We start from the raw sequence: 17511 nt of genomic DNA, 5'->3' as shown, positions 1-17511 counted from the left end.
CGTCTAGTGAGAACTCCTACGATAGCGACGAGATGAACTTTGCCTAGGGCGAGTAGTTCTTTAGACCTCTGGCTTTCCACTCTCGGCCAGAAGGATCTTGCGGGCGTACAGGAGTTGGTCGTCGACCAGCGCCTGCTAAGTGCACGCGAGGTCCATTGGTCCAGTGCTAGAATGCAAGACGGCAATGGAGCTCCAACTCGGTTGCGGGGCAAGGGTGCCCCTTCTGGCTAGCTCCTCGGCTTTGCAGTTGCCAGCGATTCCGCTGTTGCCAGGCACCCAAACGATAATGATGTTGAAGTAGCTAGATGCTATTTCTAGTGAAGACAGACAAATAACGGTATACGATCAAATGTAATTCCTGTTCATCGTATATTAATTACTGTTGTGATAAAATTAACAGCACCTAGGATTCTTCGTCTTGTGTGCTTTGAACCCACGGTTCGCGCACTCAAAGCTAGTATTGCCGCTCTGCTATCAGAGTGAATGCTCATTTCTTTAAACGAGGCTGCACTTCGTAGCAGTACGTCTACTACAGTGGTCCGGTAGACTAAAGCTAATATTGACGGCTGATGCAGCTGAAGGAGAAGAGAATTTCGGCGTGTCCTTGTTCGGACATCTTCATAAACCCAGCTTTCCTGAGCCTTAGAGCACACTTCGTAGCATTGCACATGCCGATAATGTCCACAGGTGCCAAAATAGCATTAGGAGTTATTGTTGGTGTGGTCTGTAGTGCACCGGAGAAGCTTTTTAGCAAGTGTAGCCTTTTCGAGCGCTCTCCACCAGACGAACACATTATAGAACAATATTGGCTTGACTACGATTTCGTAGAGCCGGAATACCACCTTTGGTTAGAGTCCCCACCTTTTCCCTATAGCTTCGCTGCAGCAATATAAAGCAACCGACGCCTTCCTAACTCTTTCTCTTCAATGTTTGTCATCCAGGCAAGCTTTCTATCAAGAATAAGCCCTAGGTATTTCTCCTTATCAACAGGTTGAAGGCTTAAACCCCCGAAAGAACGGAGAGGCACGTTTGGGATCTTATACCTCCTAGTAAATAAAACCATTTAAGTTTTATTTGGGTTAACGGCTAGACCGCTCCTATTCGCCCAGTTGGATACCACGTTTAGGTACGCTTTGGTTAGCTCGTAGACGATATGTAGATATTTTTCTTTAGCCATAAGAACCACATCAACGGCGTAGGCTATCACCCAACAGCTTCGTTCCTCGAGTTCTTTAAGTATTTCTCAGATATATTTTAGCGTTAAACAGAATGTACCACGTGGAGGTGAACCTGCTCTACATCCCAGCGTCAAGAATAAGTCAAGCCAATTTTTGATAACCTGTTTTGATGTGTATTCCAGTGAGGGCATTCTGTATCCCAGCCGTTGTTTCCAAATAGTTTTTAACCGGTCTTGCAGCATGAGGCCGAGCTTTGTCATGATGCAAAATTAATGCCTCGTGTCTATGACAATCTCCATCGAGTAATGTTTCCAGTTCCTCAACTTCGAACTTTTCTGGGTGCCTATTAATTTTAAATCCACCAAACCACTTTTGGCATGTTCGCTCAGCTAAATAAACTTTCCACGATGACTTTCTGCTAAGGGTCTCTATATTATTAAAGTACTGAGGAAAATCACGCCTCAAAAATACTTTGAGTGGAAAAAATAATATTGTTTACGCTTCAAATTAATGGAAAATACCAATAATGACAGTAGCTTTCTGACGCATATTTGGAATATTGGAACAATGGAATAATAATCAAGTTATGCTCTCTCTTGACAAATCGCACGAATATAGTTATATACCGAATAATTTAGATATCTTACCGAGATTCGTTGTGAGTATATTGTAGTATCATATATACATTAGTCGAAAATTCACCAGCTGTTAACTACTTGCAATAAGACTTAGAAGAAAACCAAATATACAAATAAGTCCAACCTTGCAAGCGGTAGGTTAGGAAAGCCGATAGCTAATACCTTCTGTCTGCAAGAGCTTCATGCAAACCAACTTTAAAGTTAACTTTAAGTAAAAGATATAAATAATTTGTTGGCCTTTTTCAACAATTTTTTTTTTTTTAATATGTACATACATTTATTTAAGCAGGTTGCCAGCTGTGCACGGATGTTAGAGTGCAAATATCCAAAAGCACTTTGAAGCCCTACAATTGCCGTTATAGTAACTAAGCAAAACGAAGGCTGAGTAAATAAAGCCGCAGACTATTTTTAGCTATCATTGTAAGTTGCTTAAGAAGTGGCAAAGTGAAATATTAATTCCTTGACTCATTCAACCAAATATTCCATTCAGAACCCTCAGAATTTCAAAAGATTGCAAGTTTTCACTAAATTTTTAAAGACGCTTCGAAATTTTTCTGCACATATTTTTTTTTTTTCTAGGAGCAGTTATGCAAAACAGTTGTTTTGATTATTTAATGTGTCACGTCGCGGCGTGAAATAAAAAAAAATGAGTGCTCAGTATAGGAATCGTTTCGAAGCAGCCTTTCTAACGAAGCATCCTAAAGTTCCTAAATGGACTATTAACTGCAAAGTATTTAAATAAGAGTTGTACATTTGTGAAGAAGTGGTCTGACTACAACGGAGAAACTGGAAACGTGGATGACAAGCCTAGAAGTGGCAGCAATCACATAATATCTAAAAGTGAAAACAAAGTTATTGTTTTCCTTTTTGAGAAGAAGCCAGATCTCAGACTTAGAGAAGCTTAAAAATTCCTTTTGTTTAAAAGGGGATAAAATATATCTCAATATACAATACAGGACCGACTTCAGAGATCTGGCAACAAACATAATATTTGCAGATGGGTCAACTTTTGTATTGTTCAACCCCTTGAGACCTGCTTGACTAAGGAAAGGACAAACATTATATTATATTTAGTAGTATTAAGCACATATATGTCTATAACAAAGCAATGTATTTTCTGTATGAATAACATTTTTCCCACTAAAAACCCTACCTAAACTTTAAAAAACGCAAATGTTTTTTGTTGAACGCACTGTATAAAGTATTATATATACAAATTCCTAGAAACATTTATTTATCAAATATGTTTAAATAAATATTAGAACACAACAATGAGCTACTATCTACAACACTATAAAACTTATTTACATTTATATTTTTTTATGATGCAAAATAATATTTTTTGGCGAATAATAAATAATTTTAATAAATGCAAATCGAGTGAAAAAATCATGGCAAAAGAGACAGTTCTGCAGAGTTAACCGTTTATTTATAACCATCAATTAAATTGCTCAATATTAAATGATTTTCAGTCACATTTTTCATTATTTGTTCGTCCAAGCGCCAAAGGGATAGCAAATCAATGTAAATTCACAGGCATACGGTTATAGTAAGAGTTTATATTGTACATACATATGTCCAACAACAATGCACGCACATTGCAATTGAATTGATGTGAGTGAAATGCAATAAACGGATATAAGTGAATAATGAAGTATGTGTGAATACACACTCGCAAGAACAATGCAGAGAGTAGATACAAATGATGCAGTCACAAAAAGGCAGTTTCAGTTTGCAATTAAAGTGCAAAAACGAGAAAAAGAAAAATTAACTACTTAAATTAATAAAAACTTTCACGTTTCAATACTTCGTTATTTCGAATTTCTTTCCTTTTGTATTCCTGCAGTAAAAATTCCAAATATTTCAGGCTCATTGGAATTCTCTTAATTTACAGTTGCAAACGAAAGTAGATATTGTGAGGGAATGCGAAATGTAACGGTATTAAAATGTCAACTCTATCATTAAATTAAAATGTGTCAATTAAAAAAGGTAAAAGCAAAGAATAAGAGAGCGACATATAAGCAGAACAAATTGCCAATTAAAAACAAAGACGACTTTTTTTTAATCAAACAAAAATCTCAAATTAATAATGTTGCAACTCACTAAAAGTTTTTACCCTTTATACCGTTTTATTTTTTATTAAATCACTGAATAAAGTTTTATATATTTTCCTCTCATTACAGAAAATGCGTCAATTCCAAAAGACGCTCGAAGATTTGAGTTCACGCGTAGCCTCGGCCGAAGCGACTAAGACATCATGGTTGCCACCCGTCTCCGTACAGGAGGCCACCGAGGAAATGCAACATTTGCAACGTTTGCGCGACAAAATGACCACCGCCGGTGCGCTGTTGGACGATTGCAACGAGCAGCAGGCATTCTTCACCGCCAATCAAGTTTTGGTACCCGCTGTGTGCCTATCACGGCTGGAAGATTTGAACACAAGGTGAGTGCCAAAGAAATGCCAGCCAATTAATATAAAAATAGTTGATAATAAATCAAATATTTGTAATAAAATGGTGATATTTTTACAATTTAGATGAATATGTTTTCTTTTTAAAGACTTCAAATCCTATTCTTATTTCTCCTATAACTTTATGTTGTGACAACGACAGATTAATTTTTAGGAAAGATTTTCAATGGTGTCAGTTTTAGATTTGGTATTATAATAACAATTATTTAATGAAACATTATGCGAAACACTATTTTTGTCGAAGAACTGTACACCACATTTTTGATTTTTTTCAAATTCATTAACTTGAAAATCTAGTACGTTTCCTTGACGATGACACGGTCACTCGAAGATAATTGACAAATCTATTACCTCTAGTTTAAGAAATCTAGCGATCGAACATGCAGTATTCTTATTCAGAAAAACGTAAAATATGACATTTCCATGATTATTTAATTAAGTTTCGGCTGTTATTCTGGTGGTTTACTACTGGATGGCTGGGCCTCACGAGAGCTTGGTAAGCGATAGCACTTTTACAGTCGCTAGGTCTTTCAACCCCGAGGTAAATCACAAGAGCTTTTCGCCCTCAGCAAGGTTTAGCTTAAAATAGTTATAGGAGTTTTATTGGACACAGTTCTGCGTCCATTTGGTAGTGTTAAAAATCTTACCACATGCCAGTTCAAAAATATGCTATGAAAAATCATGTCAATACTTTCTTTTTGACAGCCTCGAGAGATCGAGGGAGATACTCTAACAGAACTAGTTCGAATATAAATAAAACGCCTAAGAAAAAATTTCAAGACGCTTTACCTATACATTAAATCCAAATACTGAAGTCTCTGACTTTACAAAGCACTTGTCTTAAGCCATTCAAGTGTGATCGCCACAGAAGCTAACACCAACTAAATTTCTTTGAGAACATAATAGCGTAGAGACCTTTTTTGATTGCGTGACGTGTTTGGAATTCGTTGTTAATAAATCAAGGGTGATTCTTCGACATAGAGAACTGTTAAAATTCAGATCTTTTCTCACTATTATATCCAACCATCTTTTAACACACTCTTAGTTAGTTACGGAATTTAGCTTTATTCAGTTAAAGGACTTTTCCTCAGATTTGTTACTTTCATGCATATTTTATAAACAATAATCATTTGATAAATATTCCTTAACAAACAAGGTTTTCATAATGATTCTTACAGAATGAAGCTTCTACAAATTGCAATGGATGAACGGCAAAAGATACTTTGCAACGCTGGTGCTAATCAATCTTTGGAGAATGGCGAAGATGGACGTACAACATCGAATAGTGGCACAATTGGGCCATTACCTAACCTAGGTCAAAGCGTAAAGCCACCCTGGGAACGAGCAACGACAGCAGCCAATGTGCCTTACTACATTGAGTGAGTATTAAAAAATTGCAGCATCATGCAGAGTGTGTTATAATCAAGCCTAAAACCATTTTTTCGCGAAAGTTTTTTGAGGTGAAGTCCATCGTGTGCTTCAATAAGTTGTAATGATCTTTTCCTAGAAAAGCTATAATTTTTCTTGGAAAAGATCCTTTGCGGCAGCAGATGTAAAGGCCAAATAAACATTTTTTTACATGAAGGTTATTTAAAACTGTCACATAGAGTTTTTTGGAATTAAATTAGCTTTGAATTATATAAATTTTTAAGCTTCAGAATTCAATGCATAATTAAATTTCAGAATTCAGACCCTACGAAAATCAATTTATTCAGACCCTCCTTCCCGCAATCGGTATCCTAAGTTTCTGGGACAGTAAAAATCGGAAGGGCCAAAAAGTATATGTTATGTTAAGATTATACTGTTGACACTAAAAAATTCCACAGGAAGCTGCACCGAGAAGAATACAAGAAATATCACAAAATACCGGAAAAGCTTTGGGTCTGTCTGCCCTACTTATATCCGTTGGAACAACATAACCGAACATTTTAGTTTTCTAACTATTTTCACAACTTCTCATTCAACCTTTTCTTGTTTATTTTCCTTTTGCGACAGTCATGAACGTGAAACTACTCACTGGGATCATCCCGAAATGATTGATTTAATGAAAAGCTTGGCTGATCTTAACGAAATCCGTTTCTCCGCCTATCGTACAGCAATGAAATTACGCGCAGTGCAAAAGCACTTGGGTGAGTAGCAAACAGAAACACTAGTAAAAAACCAGTACACAGTGTAAATTTAATTAATTAATACAAAAGAAATGACCACCAGCGAAGAGACCGCACGCAATTCACGCAATAATTTTAATAATTTTACAACTTTGTTTATCCCAAAATACATTATAGCACTGGATCGCATACCCATGTCCACTGCCATCGAATCGTTCGATCGTCATGCGTTGCGCGCACAAAACGACAAACTCATCGATATACCCGACATGACGACCGTCTTGCATTCGCTCTATGTGACAATCGATAAAATTGACTTGACTTTAATGTTGGATTTGGCCATAAACTGGATACTAAATGTTTATGACTCGCAGCGCACCGGACAGATACGCGTGTTGAGCTTTAAGGTGAGAGCGCTTAACGGTACATATTTCATTTATTTTATGCTCTAATGCTTTTTTTTCGTGTTTTTGCTTTTGTACGCACACAGGTTGGCTTGATTTTGCTCTGCAAAGGTCATCTCGAGGAGAAATATCGCTACCTATTCCGTTTGATTGCCGACCCGGAGCGTAAAGTCGACCAAAGAAAATTGGGATTACTATTGCATGACTGCATACAGGTGGGTTGTTGCTGCCAGCTCGGCAGGATTGATTCATTTGACACACATTTGCTTAAATGCACATATATCTTATTCATATTCGCAGGTTCCACGCCAGCTGGGTGAAGTTGCCGCTTTCGGCGGCTCTAATATCGAGCCTTCGGTGCGCTCTTGCCTCGAACGCGCTGGTATCTCGCAGGAAGGTAGGAGCCTTCAACGAAAAATGCAATTACTTAATTGTCCTTAGTAAAAACTATTAACCTATGACTTGAAACGGTTTTCAGCGCCACGAAAATCCATCATAAAAATACATATTTGCCATTTAACCGTTAATTAATTACTTTGTAAATGAATTTTCCGCAATTTCCAAGCCACTCAATTTCACCTAGAATTAACCATAAATTTTGTATACCCTTCTTTTCAATCTCTTCTGCGCCGCCACCACAGCCATTGACACCAATCAGGAAATTGCCATTGAACAATCACACTTCCTCGGCTGGTTGCAACACGAGCCGCAGAGTTTAGTATGGATGCCGGTGCTACATCGTCTAGCGGCGGCCGAAACGGCCAAACATCAGGTAAGTGCGTTGAGTGTGTACTCTTCCTGCTAACAGCAGGCGCTCGCCCGTAATTAATGGTGTGGCGCTGCAAGCTGCTTTTAACGCCACGCTTCTTGCCACAAGCTGCCCCAACTCATCCTGCAATCATATTCATAGCAACCTCATTCTTGTGAACCCCTTAAGCCAACAGGCGCTGCAGTATTCATACACTTAACAGCAGTTATGGCACAATTCATTACAGCTTCCTCGAAATCTGACTGGGTTCTTTCGGCAAACACCTACCGCATTTACCTTTATCGCTACTCAAATTTCCACATCAAACCTGAAACCTCAGCCTCACTATATATTACACCTTAAAAGCTTACATACATATGTACATAAGTACGTGTGCTCCAGTTTATATCTACACCACCACCCACATATATATCTAGCGCTTTGCCCCAAGTAACTACTAAAATCCAATCTTTACATTTCTCGGTACACCACTCGTCGCTTTGTCGTGGCCAACACCTTTGCTTGCAATCGTAATCACTACCTACGCACATAACTAACTGTTTTCCATTCAAATATTAAAATGGTCACAACGATATCGGCAAATTGATGACAACAGGCAAAATGTAACATTTGCAAGGAGTATCCGATAATTGGATTCCGTTATCGCTGCCTCAAGTGCTTCAATTTCGATATGTGCCAAAAGTGTTTCTTCTTCGGACGCAATGCCAAAAATCACAAATTGAGTCATCCAATGCACGAGTATTGCACAACGGTAAGTAACACACGAAGAGCGAAGTAGATGAAAGTCAAGAGATAATACAAGTATAGAGTGGGCAAATAGTAGATAAAGATAGCATTGAATGATTTTAAGGTAAAGATAACTTAAGTTGTGATCAAAAGACGTGATAAAAAGTAGTTAATAAAATGTAATAAAGATAATAATAAGGATAGATATAACAGTGAATTAGATGTTAAAAATAATAGCATAAAAGTGAATAAGATCTAGCTAAAGATAAAGATAACAGTAGATAAGCAAGTAAGATAATAAAGTATAAAGTTCTTCAAACGAAAATTTATAATATGAATGAGATAAAGATCCGATCTAAACATATTTTTATTAGATATCTCGTCAACTACAAAAGTTTTCCGTACATGGAATGGATTTTGATCGACCAGTTTCTACGACAGTTATATGCTATGGTGGTCTGATCTGAGCAATTTCTTCGTGTACTGCCTCGTTACCTTGGACAATAATGGTAGCCAAATGAAAATATCTCGTCAAATACGAAGAATCGATTTTGATCGGTCATTTTGTATGGCAGCTATATGCTTTAGTAATCCCATATCGACGATTCTGACAAACCTGCAGCTTCTTGGGAAGAAAAGGACGTGTCCAAAATTTCAAACACAGACAGACTGGCATGGCTAAATCGACTCAGGTCGTCATGCTGATCATTTATATAGTATATATTTTATAGGGTCTCCGACATTTTCTTCTGGATATAAAAACACAGATAAATCCAGAAAAAAGCTAGATATAGAGATAGAGACAGTTATAAAAATACAGATAGATATACGGATAGAGATAAAGATAGAGATGGGTAAAAAGAAAGAGATAGAAAAGCTCACTATCAGTTATTGCCAACTTGAAATGAGCTCAATCTCTAGAATTTGTACTAAGACTTATATTATATATATTACATATATTCCGTCAAATTCCAGACCACCTCAACAGAAGATGTTCGCGATTTCACACGCGCATTGAAGAACAAATTCAAGAGTCGCAAATACTTCAAGAAGCATCCACGTGTCGGCTATTTACCGGTACAAAGTGTGCTCGAGGGTAAGCTTAACGAGTTTAACAATCATAGAGAGAGAAATACTCAAACGTATTAACTCCCATTAAATAGGTGATGCATTAGAGAGTCCCGCACCGAGCCCACAACACACCACACACACGTTGCAAAACGATATGCACTCACGCCTCGAAATGTACGCTTCCCGTTTAGCGCAAGTTGAATACTGTACCGGTTCAAATTCAACGCCCGACAGCGACGACGAGCATCAACTGATCGCCCAGTATTGTCAGGCATTGCCCACAAATAACGGTAGCGGTCCCAAATCACCAGTTCAAGTAATGGCAGCCATGGATGCAGAGCAACGTGAGGAGCTGGAAGCGATTATACGCGACCTAGAGGAGGAGAATGCCAATTTACAAGCGGAGTATCAGCAGTTGTGCAGCAAACAGAACAGCACCACACCCGACGCGGATGGTGGTATGCAGCATTCAACGTCCGTCATGGGTGGACTAGCTACTGGTGCTAATACCGGCGGTCAAGGTGAACATGGACAGGTAAGATATAGAAAGAGAGAAAGAGCGATTGCTGTTGAAAGCACTATGATTATTTACAATCTTCTTTGCAATTAGGATATGATTGCCGAGGCGAAGCTACTACGCCAACATAAGGGTCGCCTTGAGGCGCGCATGCAAATATTGGAAGATCACAATCGCCAACTTGAAGCACAATTGCAACGATTGCGTCAATTGTTAGATGAGCCGAATAGTGGCGCGGTAAGTGCCGCCGGCTCGGCGTTGAATTCCAAACCGAATACGTTACAAACACGCTCGGTAACCGCATCTCAGCTGAACACCGACTCGCCGGCGAAAATGAATCAACAGAATGGCCATTATGAGCAAAACACAAGTGAGTAGCGAATACGTAGGGGAGAATAAATAAAACTGTCGTGAAAATGGTTGTACTATAAGGCATATATCAAAACCTTGTTTTCAGTAATAATTGCACTAGAATTCAACACATTCGATTAATTCGATACACATTTTTTGTTTAAAACTTTCTAGTTCACTAATGTATATGTAAGCATCTACATATGTGTTTATATGTAAATACTTGTGTAATATTTGTATCCCAGATATCCCTATATGCTTCTTTTTAGGTAAAAGTTCTAGGCAGACTGAAAATTTCGTTTCTGTGACAGAGGGTCATTAGAACTGAATACATTTGTCTTGTAGTTAGACAAAACCTTGAAAATATACTACAACAACATTCAAAACTTTTCGATCCATTGTCTCATAAAATAAATGTAATATCTTAAGGAACTCAGATTTTGCTAATTTGAGAAAAAATAAAACTGAAGATATGTCCTATCAACCAATTTTGCAAAATTCCTTACAGATCACATGAGCACCAAAGACAAGAAAATAGGGGCATCCAAAAACTTAAAAAATAATCCATGGAATGGTTTTGCAAATTGTAAAATGAAATTTATCGGGGTAATCCTACAGATTTCAAAGAAAGATGTTGAACATATCAGTCATAAATATTGCAAATGCTCTAGACGAAGTGAGTGTCGCTCGAGCACACAATCGACCGCTTCAAGCTGCCACAAATAATATAAAACAATGCCAAAATAGCTTTGAATTACTTCTGCAGCCACTATATATGTGTCGAATGACAGCCACTTTACCTACCTACCTACCTACAATTCAAGCCAACTCGCTGGAATTTGACCCTTTCATAGTCGCCCCTATAGTACTCACCGCTGTTCAAAACTGTATTCCCAGTAAAATTATATAGAGCAATGGCGTCCTTATTAGGTTTGACTTGTTAAAATACATAAATCTTTGTCATATAAGCAGTACGTGTGGTTATACTTGTAGTCGTATTTACTGCATTTTAAAGCTAACAAAATAATGCCAAGAAAATATTCATACCAAATTTGGCTCAAATTACTCGGCCAATAGTTGCTTAAAATGGAATTTCACTCTACTTTCTAAAAAATTCCCATGCTAGCCTCCAATATTATTCTTATCTTAAATTTATGCTTAATTGAATGCTTTGTGCCACTCAAATACTTGTGTTCGTTATAAAGTAGACTCTCCAAAACACTTCTGCAACCTTCTCAGCGATTCCGTAGCCGTGAGTCCATTGGGAACACAAAATTTCAAGCAAAATCGTTGTTAAATTTTTTTCTGTCTGTGGTAAAAGAGCCAGACAAACCAAGCACTCGCTAATTGAGATTTGGGAATAAATCTTCACACGAACATAAAAAAGTTTGTACCAATCGAGCAAACAAATTAAATCGATTCAGTTTGCGCGCAGTTGAAATTGACCAGTCCGGGTCAAATTTGATCACATGTTATTATATGTACCTATGTATGTATGTATGAAATCAATACCAATTTGTTGTGATTCCTGCATTAGGAGAGTAAAGAGCTTTTTATTTTATTTTGAAAAAAAAAAAGTAAATTAATAGGAAAAAATTGCATTGGTACTATAATCATATATAAACTAATACCGTATGTTCATTGGTATATACCTACATATAAATATTCTCATATAAATGCCATATGTATAATTTTCCAATACCATCCTTTGCTAACTCTTTATACTTCTTGTATTTCTCCCTTTAACTGCACACTGTGTTTTTATAATGGAAATATTTATCCTCCCCTGATGCCGCCCACCGCTGTGTTTGTGAGTGTGTGTGTGTTTGCCTAAAACCAAAACTGCCAACCTTATGTCGCTAATCAAATAATCGCCAATGAATGTTGCCAACAACCTTCAATGTAACTGCAACCTGCAACAACAACAAATACGTCCCTTTGCTACAACGCGTCCCTCTACACACACATGCATATACGTATACATGAATTCAACGTAAAACGTAAACGAAAACAACAACGACAACCGGAATATTTGCAACAATTTCGATTATTACCTGCTGACTAACACCAACGCAACGACATGTTGATTACGCCGCTTTTGCGCACCTCACCCGCAACGCGGTTCAACTAATTCACTTGCCACACAACGACGTCACCAAAACCATAACAACAGAGGGCATGATGCTACCCGGCATGGGTATGGTCAATGTTGGCAACGTAGGTTCGTGTGGTGCTGGGAACACTGGTGAGCATATGGGCGTTGGCAAGCATCCGCTTGGCCCTGGGCTGGTGGCGCTACAACAGCGCGCTGCTATGAATGCTGCTGGCGGCGGTGGCATGAGTATGGTTGGCGGTCATGGCGGTGGTGGCGGCATGGGCCACCTGAGTGGCATCGCTGGCGCAACAGGAAACGGAGGTATCGACATGGGTGGCGTTGGTCATGCGCCCGGTCAAGGCTACATGCTGGACGACGGACGTCCACCGCCGCCGCCACACTCGAGTCTACTGCACAATATGCCTGGTAAATGGTGAAAATGCACTGGCAGCATGAAAAAATTAAATTATGCATTACAACAACATTGTGCCAGCAATTTGCATGGCTATTCCTTTACTTTTGCAATTTGCATATGTTATTTTTGTTGTGGTTTGCTGTGTTGGATTTCCTGATTTTGTTGTTATTTGACCGTTGATTTGTTGTTGTGCTTTTTTCGTGTTGATTTTCAAAAATTTTGCCATTTCTTATTTGCATTAATTTTGCTCGCGGCACTTTTTGTGCGTTGCCAATTAATTATTTTGTTGGTTTTTCTTTTTTATTTGTTGATTGTCGACCACTTTTTTAGGTTAATTTGTGGTCGCCCAAATCACGTTTGCTCTTTGGCCGCTAAGTGGACGTAATTGATTCCATGTCAAAATGTTCGCGGGTATTCGATCTTATTGTTAGTTTTTTTTTGGTGTTTTTTATTTTTTCAATAGAAGTTCTGGTATACTGTATTATATTTATTTTTGTTATACAGATATCATAACGAACTGTAGGTTGAAACAATGATTTTAGTGAAATAGATTTTTGCATTATTCAAGGGTTAATAGGGTGGTTATTTTCAGAAAAGCAGTCAAAAAATCCGTTAACTTTTCCGCCTTGCAAATAATTTTGGATCTTACATTAAGATCTTACATAATTTTGAAGCGAAAAAATAATCGTTTATTTCTGGAATTCGTAGAGTGAGTTCCTTCTTAATGCAGATTCGTACCAAATTATTTTCGAACTAGATCTTACATAATTTTGAAGCGAAAAAACAACCGTTTTTTTCTGGAATTCCTAAAGTGAGTTACTTCTTAATGCAGATTCGTACCAAATTATTTTCTAACTGAATACCCTCATTATAAATTATTGTTCTTGTGTTATGTCTAGCACAGGTTGTTTTCCAATTTTATTGCCAGAACTTATACGAACTTCGACAAAATATATTTCCCAACAACATTCAAAAAAGAAAGATTTTAGGTTTACTACAGGATTTACATGTATTATAAGATGTTAGTTTTAAAGAATTCATTTTTAAAAAAACTGGGTCGTCCCCCAAAGAACTTGTGGAACAAGTCAGCATAGGATTTAACTCATCCAGTAGCGTTGGACCAAAATATTCATTCGTAAAAGATTGGCTTTACAAGAAACAAAGTGTATCTACATACATATATTTCTCATCATCGCACATTTTCAGATATTTTATTAACCTTTCTTTAGGTCTAGATATTTAAAAATATAAAATGACCGCATCGAAAGTTTAAATATTCCTTGTAGTTAAATAAAAATTTTATGCCGTAAAAACCGTAGACTGTTCCAGATCATATTCAAGGAACTTTAGAGTTCTTAACGTAGAATAACGGTAAAATTTCTTTTTAAACAAATAATCAATGTGGAATATAATGGCAAGTAACGGGTTTTCGGTATCAGAGGGAAATAGTTATGGTTGCGTTTCTTATCATTATTTTATTAGCTTTTATTGAGCTTTTTATAGCAAACTTTTTAGTTTTCTAACTAGATTTTCAAAAATTATTTTTCCCTACCGTTTTCATATAAAAATTAAGTTTTGAAATACTTTTCCATCTTGATATTTAAGCCTTCAGTTCTTTCAGTGAAATTAGCTCTTAAACATTATAAAGTGAAATTAGTTCATCATTAATGGCTTTCGAATTTCAAATTTTTTATGTATAAACAAAGAAACATAATAAAAACTTAAATTATTATTATTATTAATTATAGTGTAAATTAATAAAATATCAGATCCCCATAAACAAAAATACTTCAAAGCATTTTACTAACATTTCTCTCTCTTTCTGTCGATTTTTTGCTTACATTGGATATGCCACACATGGATAAACTCTGATCGATGGTTTAAAAATTGAAACATACAAAGATCACGCGTAATTAGCTCATAATTAAAGTCAAGGAAATTTTAAAATAAAATATTGGTTTAAACGGTAATTTTGAAATTTTTTTTAAATCATTATGAACTTAATTAGCCATTATGTATACCTTTGCGCACTCCAAGACAATCGGCTCCACATAACACCCTAAATATAATATTATATAACAGCATAAGGGCTTACTAAAAAATAACGAAAAATAATTGAGAAACTTTTAATGTGTCTATCAAAACTTGAGACTACAAGTGAAAAATACTTAAAAACTTGGAATATTGATACAAAAAATATATAATATGTTCTTAGTAAGTGTTCACTATTTTTGCAACGAAATCCTGTGTATTATACAAAAGATCTAGTCTAGTAAACTGTTTCCAATATGAATTTTCTTTTGTCAACAATTTCCTAATTGAATAATCCTTTTTTCAGCCGCTGAAATAGGACGCGCCGTAGAAGAGCTGGTTACAGTTATAACCGAGGAGATAATCGAACAAACGCAGAGTCAAGAAACCGATCCCGACACCTTGGACGATGAGGATGAGGAGAGTGAAAGTGTGGCAACAGCGATAACTGCTAAAACAATCATAAAACCATTAACGGCAACAACGAAAACCAAAACCAACGTAACAACCACCAATAGCACAACCGCAACGATACTAAAGTAGGGCTAGAGCTAACGGCAATATAAAATGTAAAGCGATTAAAAGAGGAACTCTAAAATTATAAATAACTGTTAAGGTGGAAGAAAATGAGGTAATGAATGAGGAAAGGAGAGGACGGTAGACGCAAAAACTGAAGCAGGAAGCATAAAGCATAAAGGATGGGGTGCGTCAAAGAATGCTGAAAACAATTTAAGAACCGATTACGGATAACTCACGGTATCGAGCAAAAACGGAGACAGCAGACGACAGTCTGCTTACATATGCACAAACACTTGCGTATTATTGATATATCATTGCAATGCAGCTAACTTCTTGTTCTTGTAAAACAAAACAAATAAGAAAAACGCAATTGTTTAAATATATATTAAATTTTGTAACAAATACATACATATAAATATATACATACATATACTTAATATGATATACACACATATGAATATAGCGAAAAAACCGAAAATCAGATATTAAATACATACATACATACAAATTTAAAGCTATGAATTCAAAGAAAGGAGCGAAAAAAACGAAAATTGCAGCAAATTTTAATTGCGCTTAAGTTATCTAGTTAATTAACACAATTGAGTTACGCTGATAATAACTAATGATTAATTACAATGAATGCTAGCAAAAAGCTCCACACAATAACGGTGATTGTTTGATGTAAAACTTATTGCCGAAAGAAGTGCGGCACAATTAAAGGAAAATTAAGGAAATTTAAAAAAAAAAATCTGAGTCCATTAAAAAGCAACAACAAGGTGTGCAAATTTTGAAAGAAAGCTTTCACAAATATTGAAATTTCTATGATATAGTAATTGTGTATATTTTAATGTTAATTTTTATTTAAAGCGAAATGTTATAGTTGTAAAATAATTTCTGTTTAATTTGTTTAATATTTTGCAATAAGCACACAACAACAACTTTGTATGATATGCCAATAAACAAATAAAAGTTTAGTGAAATAGTTAGTAGCTTATAAAACATATCAAGATACAAACGAACTTAACTCTACTCAAATAGTTTCAGCAATATTAGCCACTCAAATAGATGTTTTCTAATAAAATAAAATTTAAAAAACACACACATACACATAAAAATTGCAAAAAAAAACCACTAAAATCGAAAAAGGCATATAAAATTTAAAAATTAGAAAAATAAAAATATTAAAACTTAACTTATATAATTTTTAAGTAAGCGCTCTTTGTAATGCTTTGTAATTTTATATACATATGTATACCCGTAAACAGAGATTTTTATAGCGAACACAGTGTAAATTTAAATTGAAAGCTTTCTTATGCAGAAGTTGAAAGCGATGTGCAAGAATTGTAACTTTCATCTGCATATTTTTAATGGTAACCACATTAGTTGCTTTGAGTTAAGTCAAAATGTTGAAAAACCAAAAAAAAGGAGCGATGCTTCAAATACAATGTAAATTTTCTTTTGCGTTAAGTTCAAAGTTCACCACATTAAAAGTTTACTTTAAATTCTTTCATTCTTTATTTCTTGTAATTTTGTTATTTAAAATGATTTTCTTTTTAATTTCATATGCAAAGCAATTTAAGTATAAGTTACAAATAACGGTTTAGTTAGCTTATAAGTTTTATTATTTTTTTTTTTGCTTTTAAATTTTCAAATAAATATTGTGTATTTTCATTAAATGATTTTACGAAATAAAAAGTGTTTTCTTTTATTTTTATTTATAATATTATTATTTTTTTTAATTTAAGCATTTCCATTTCAAATTAGAATCGGGTTATCTGATGTCTTAAATGAAAATATTTTTTCATTTTCTGACAGCGGTTGTAAGGTTGACTTATATCGGCATACAAATGTATATACATATAAAGGGTGTTTTTTTTAGATATGTGCTTTTCAAACAGAAATAAAACGCATACAATTTAATGTTATGGCCAAGAATTGAGCTTTATTATAAAGATAAGTGTTTGCCATAATGTTTTAAAAATGATTTCGGGCAAGTAATAAATTCCAGCCTTCCCAATTTTCGATTATCGTTTCGGGCTTATCTGCGTAGATAAGCGACTTTACATAACCCCACAAAAAATATACCAGTGTAAAATCGCACGATCTTGATCGACGCCATAAGCCCACGAAGGGAGATAATGCGCTAAAGAAATTTTCTTTCAATAAATTTATTGTTTGACATGTAACGACATCTTGTTGAAATCCAAGGTCGTCCATAT

At 35.7% G+C, this 17511-nt stretch overlaps 1 protein-coding gene across 7 annotated transcripts in view; it reads left to right on the top strand.

The window, feature by feature from the left end:
• Dys (Dystrophin) overlaps window positions 1–16987 on the top strand; it is a 380727-nt gene extending 363740 nt beyond the window's left edge. For 5 of the 7 annotated variants that reach the window (XM_070107158.1, XM_070107153.1, XM_070107165.1 and 2 more), the window contains 13 exons: window positions 4000–4259; window positions 5465–5665; window positions 6282–6415; window positions 6572–6801; window positions 6885–7013; window positions 7099–7195; window positions 7440–7570; window positions 8163–8318; window positions 9269–9389; window positions 9457–9899; window positions 9975–10251; window positions 12406–12753; window positions 15081–16987. In XM_070107158.1, coding sequence (XP_069963259.1) covers window positions 4000–4259; window positions 5465–5665; window positions 6282–6415; window positions 6572–6801; window positions 6885–7013; window positions 7099–7195; window positions 7440–7570; window positions 8163–8318; window positions 9269–9389; window positions 9457–9899; window positions 9975–10251; window positions 12406–12753; window positions 15081–15316 — 2763 coding nt within the window. In that variant the 3' untranslated portion in view covers window positions 15317–16987. Of the gene's footprint in view, window positions 1–3999; window positions 4260–5464; window positions 5666–6281; window positions 6416–6571; window positions 6802–6884; window positions 7014–7098; window positions 7196–7439; window positions 7571–8162; window positions 8319–9268; window positions 9390–9456; window positions 9900–9974; window positions 10252–12405; window positions 12754–14644; window positions 15009–15080 lie in introns of those variants that run through there. The other 2 variants (XM_070107161.1, XM_070107163.1) reach the window with 2 other exon arrangements.
• Window positions 16988–17511: the final 524 nt, after the last annotated feature.

The sequence above is a fragment of the Bactrocera oleae genome, chromosome 2 (assembly GCF_042242935.1).
Source record: "Bactrocera oleae isolate idBacOlea1 chromosome 2, idBacOlea1, whole genome shotgun sequence".
Classification (NCBI taxonomy): Eukaryota; Metazoa; Arthropoda; class Insecta; order Diptera; family Tephritidae; genus Bactrocera; species Bactrocera oleae.
Note: the sequence above shows the minus strand (reverse complement) of the source record. Positions and strands in the feature narration are given on the sequence as shown.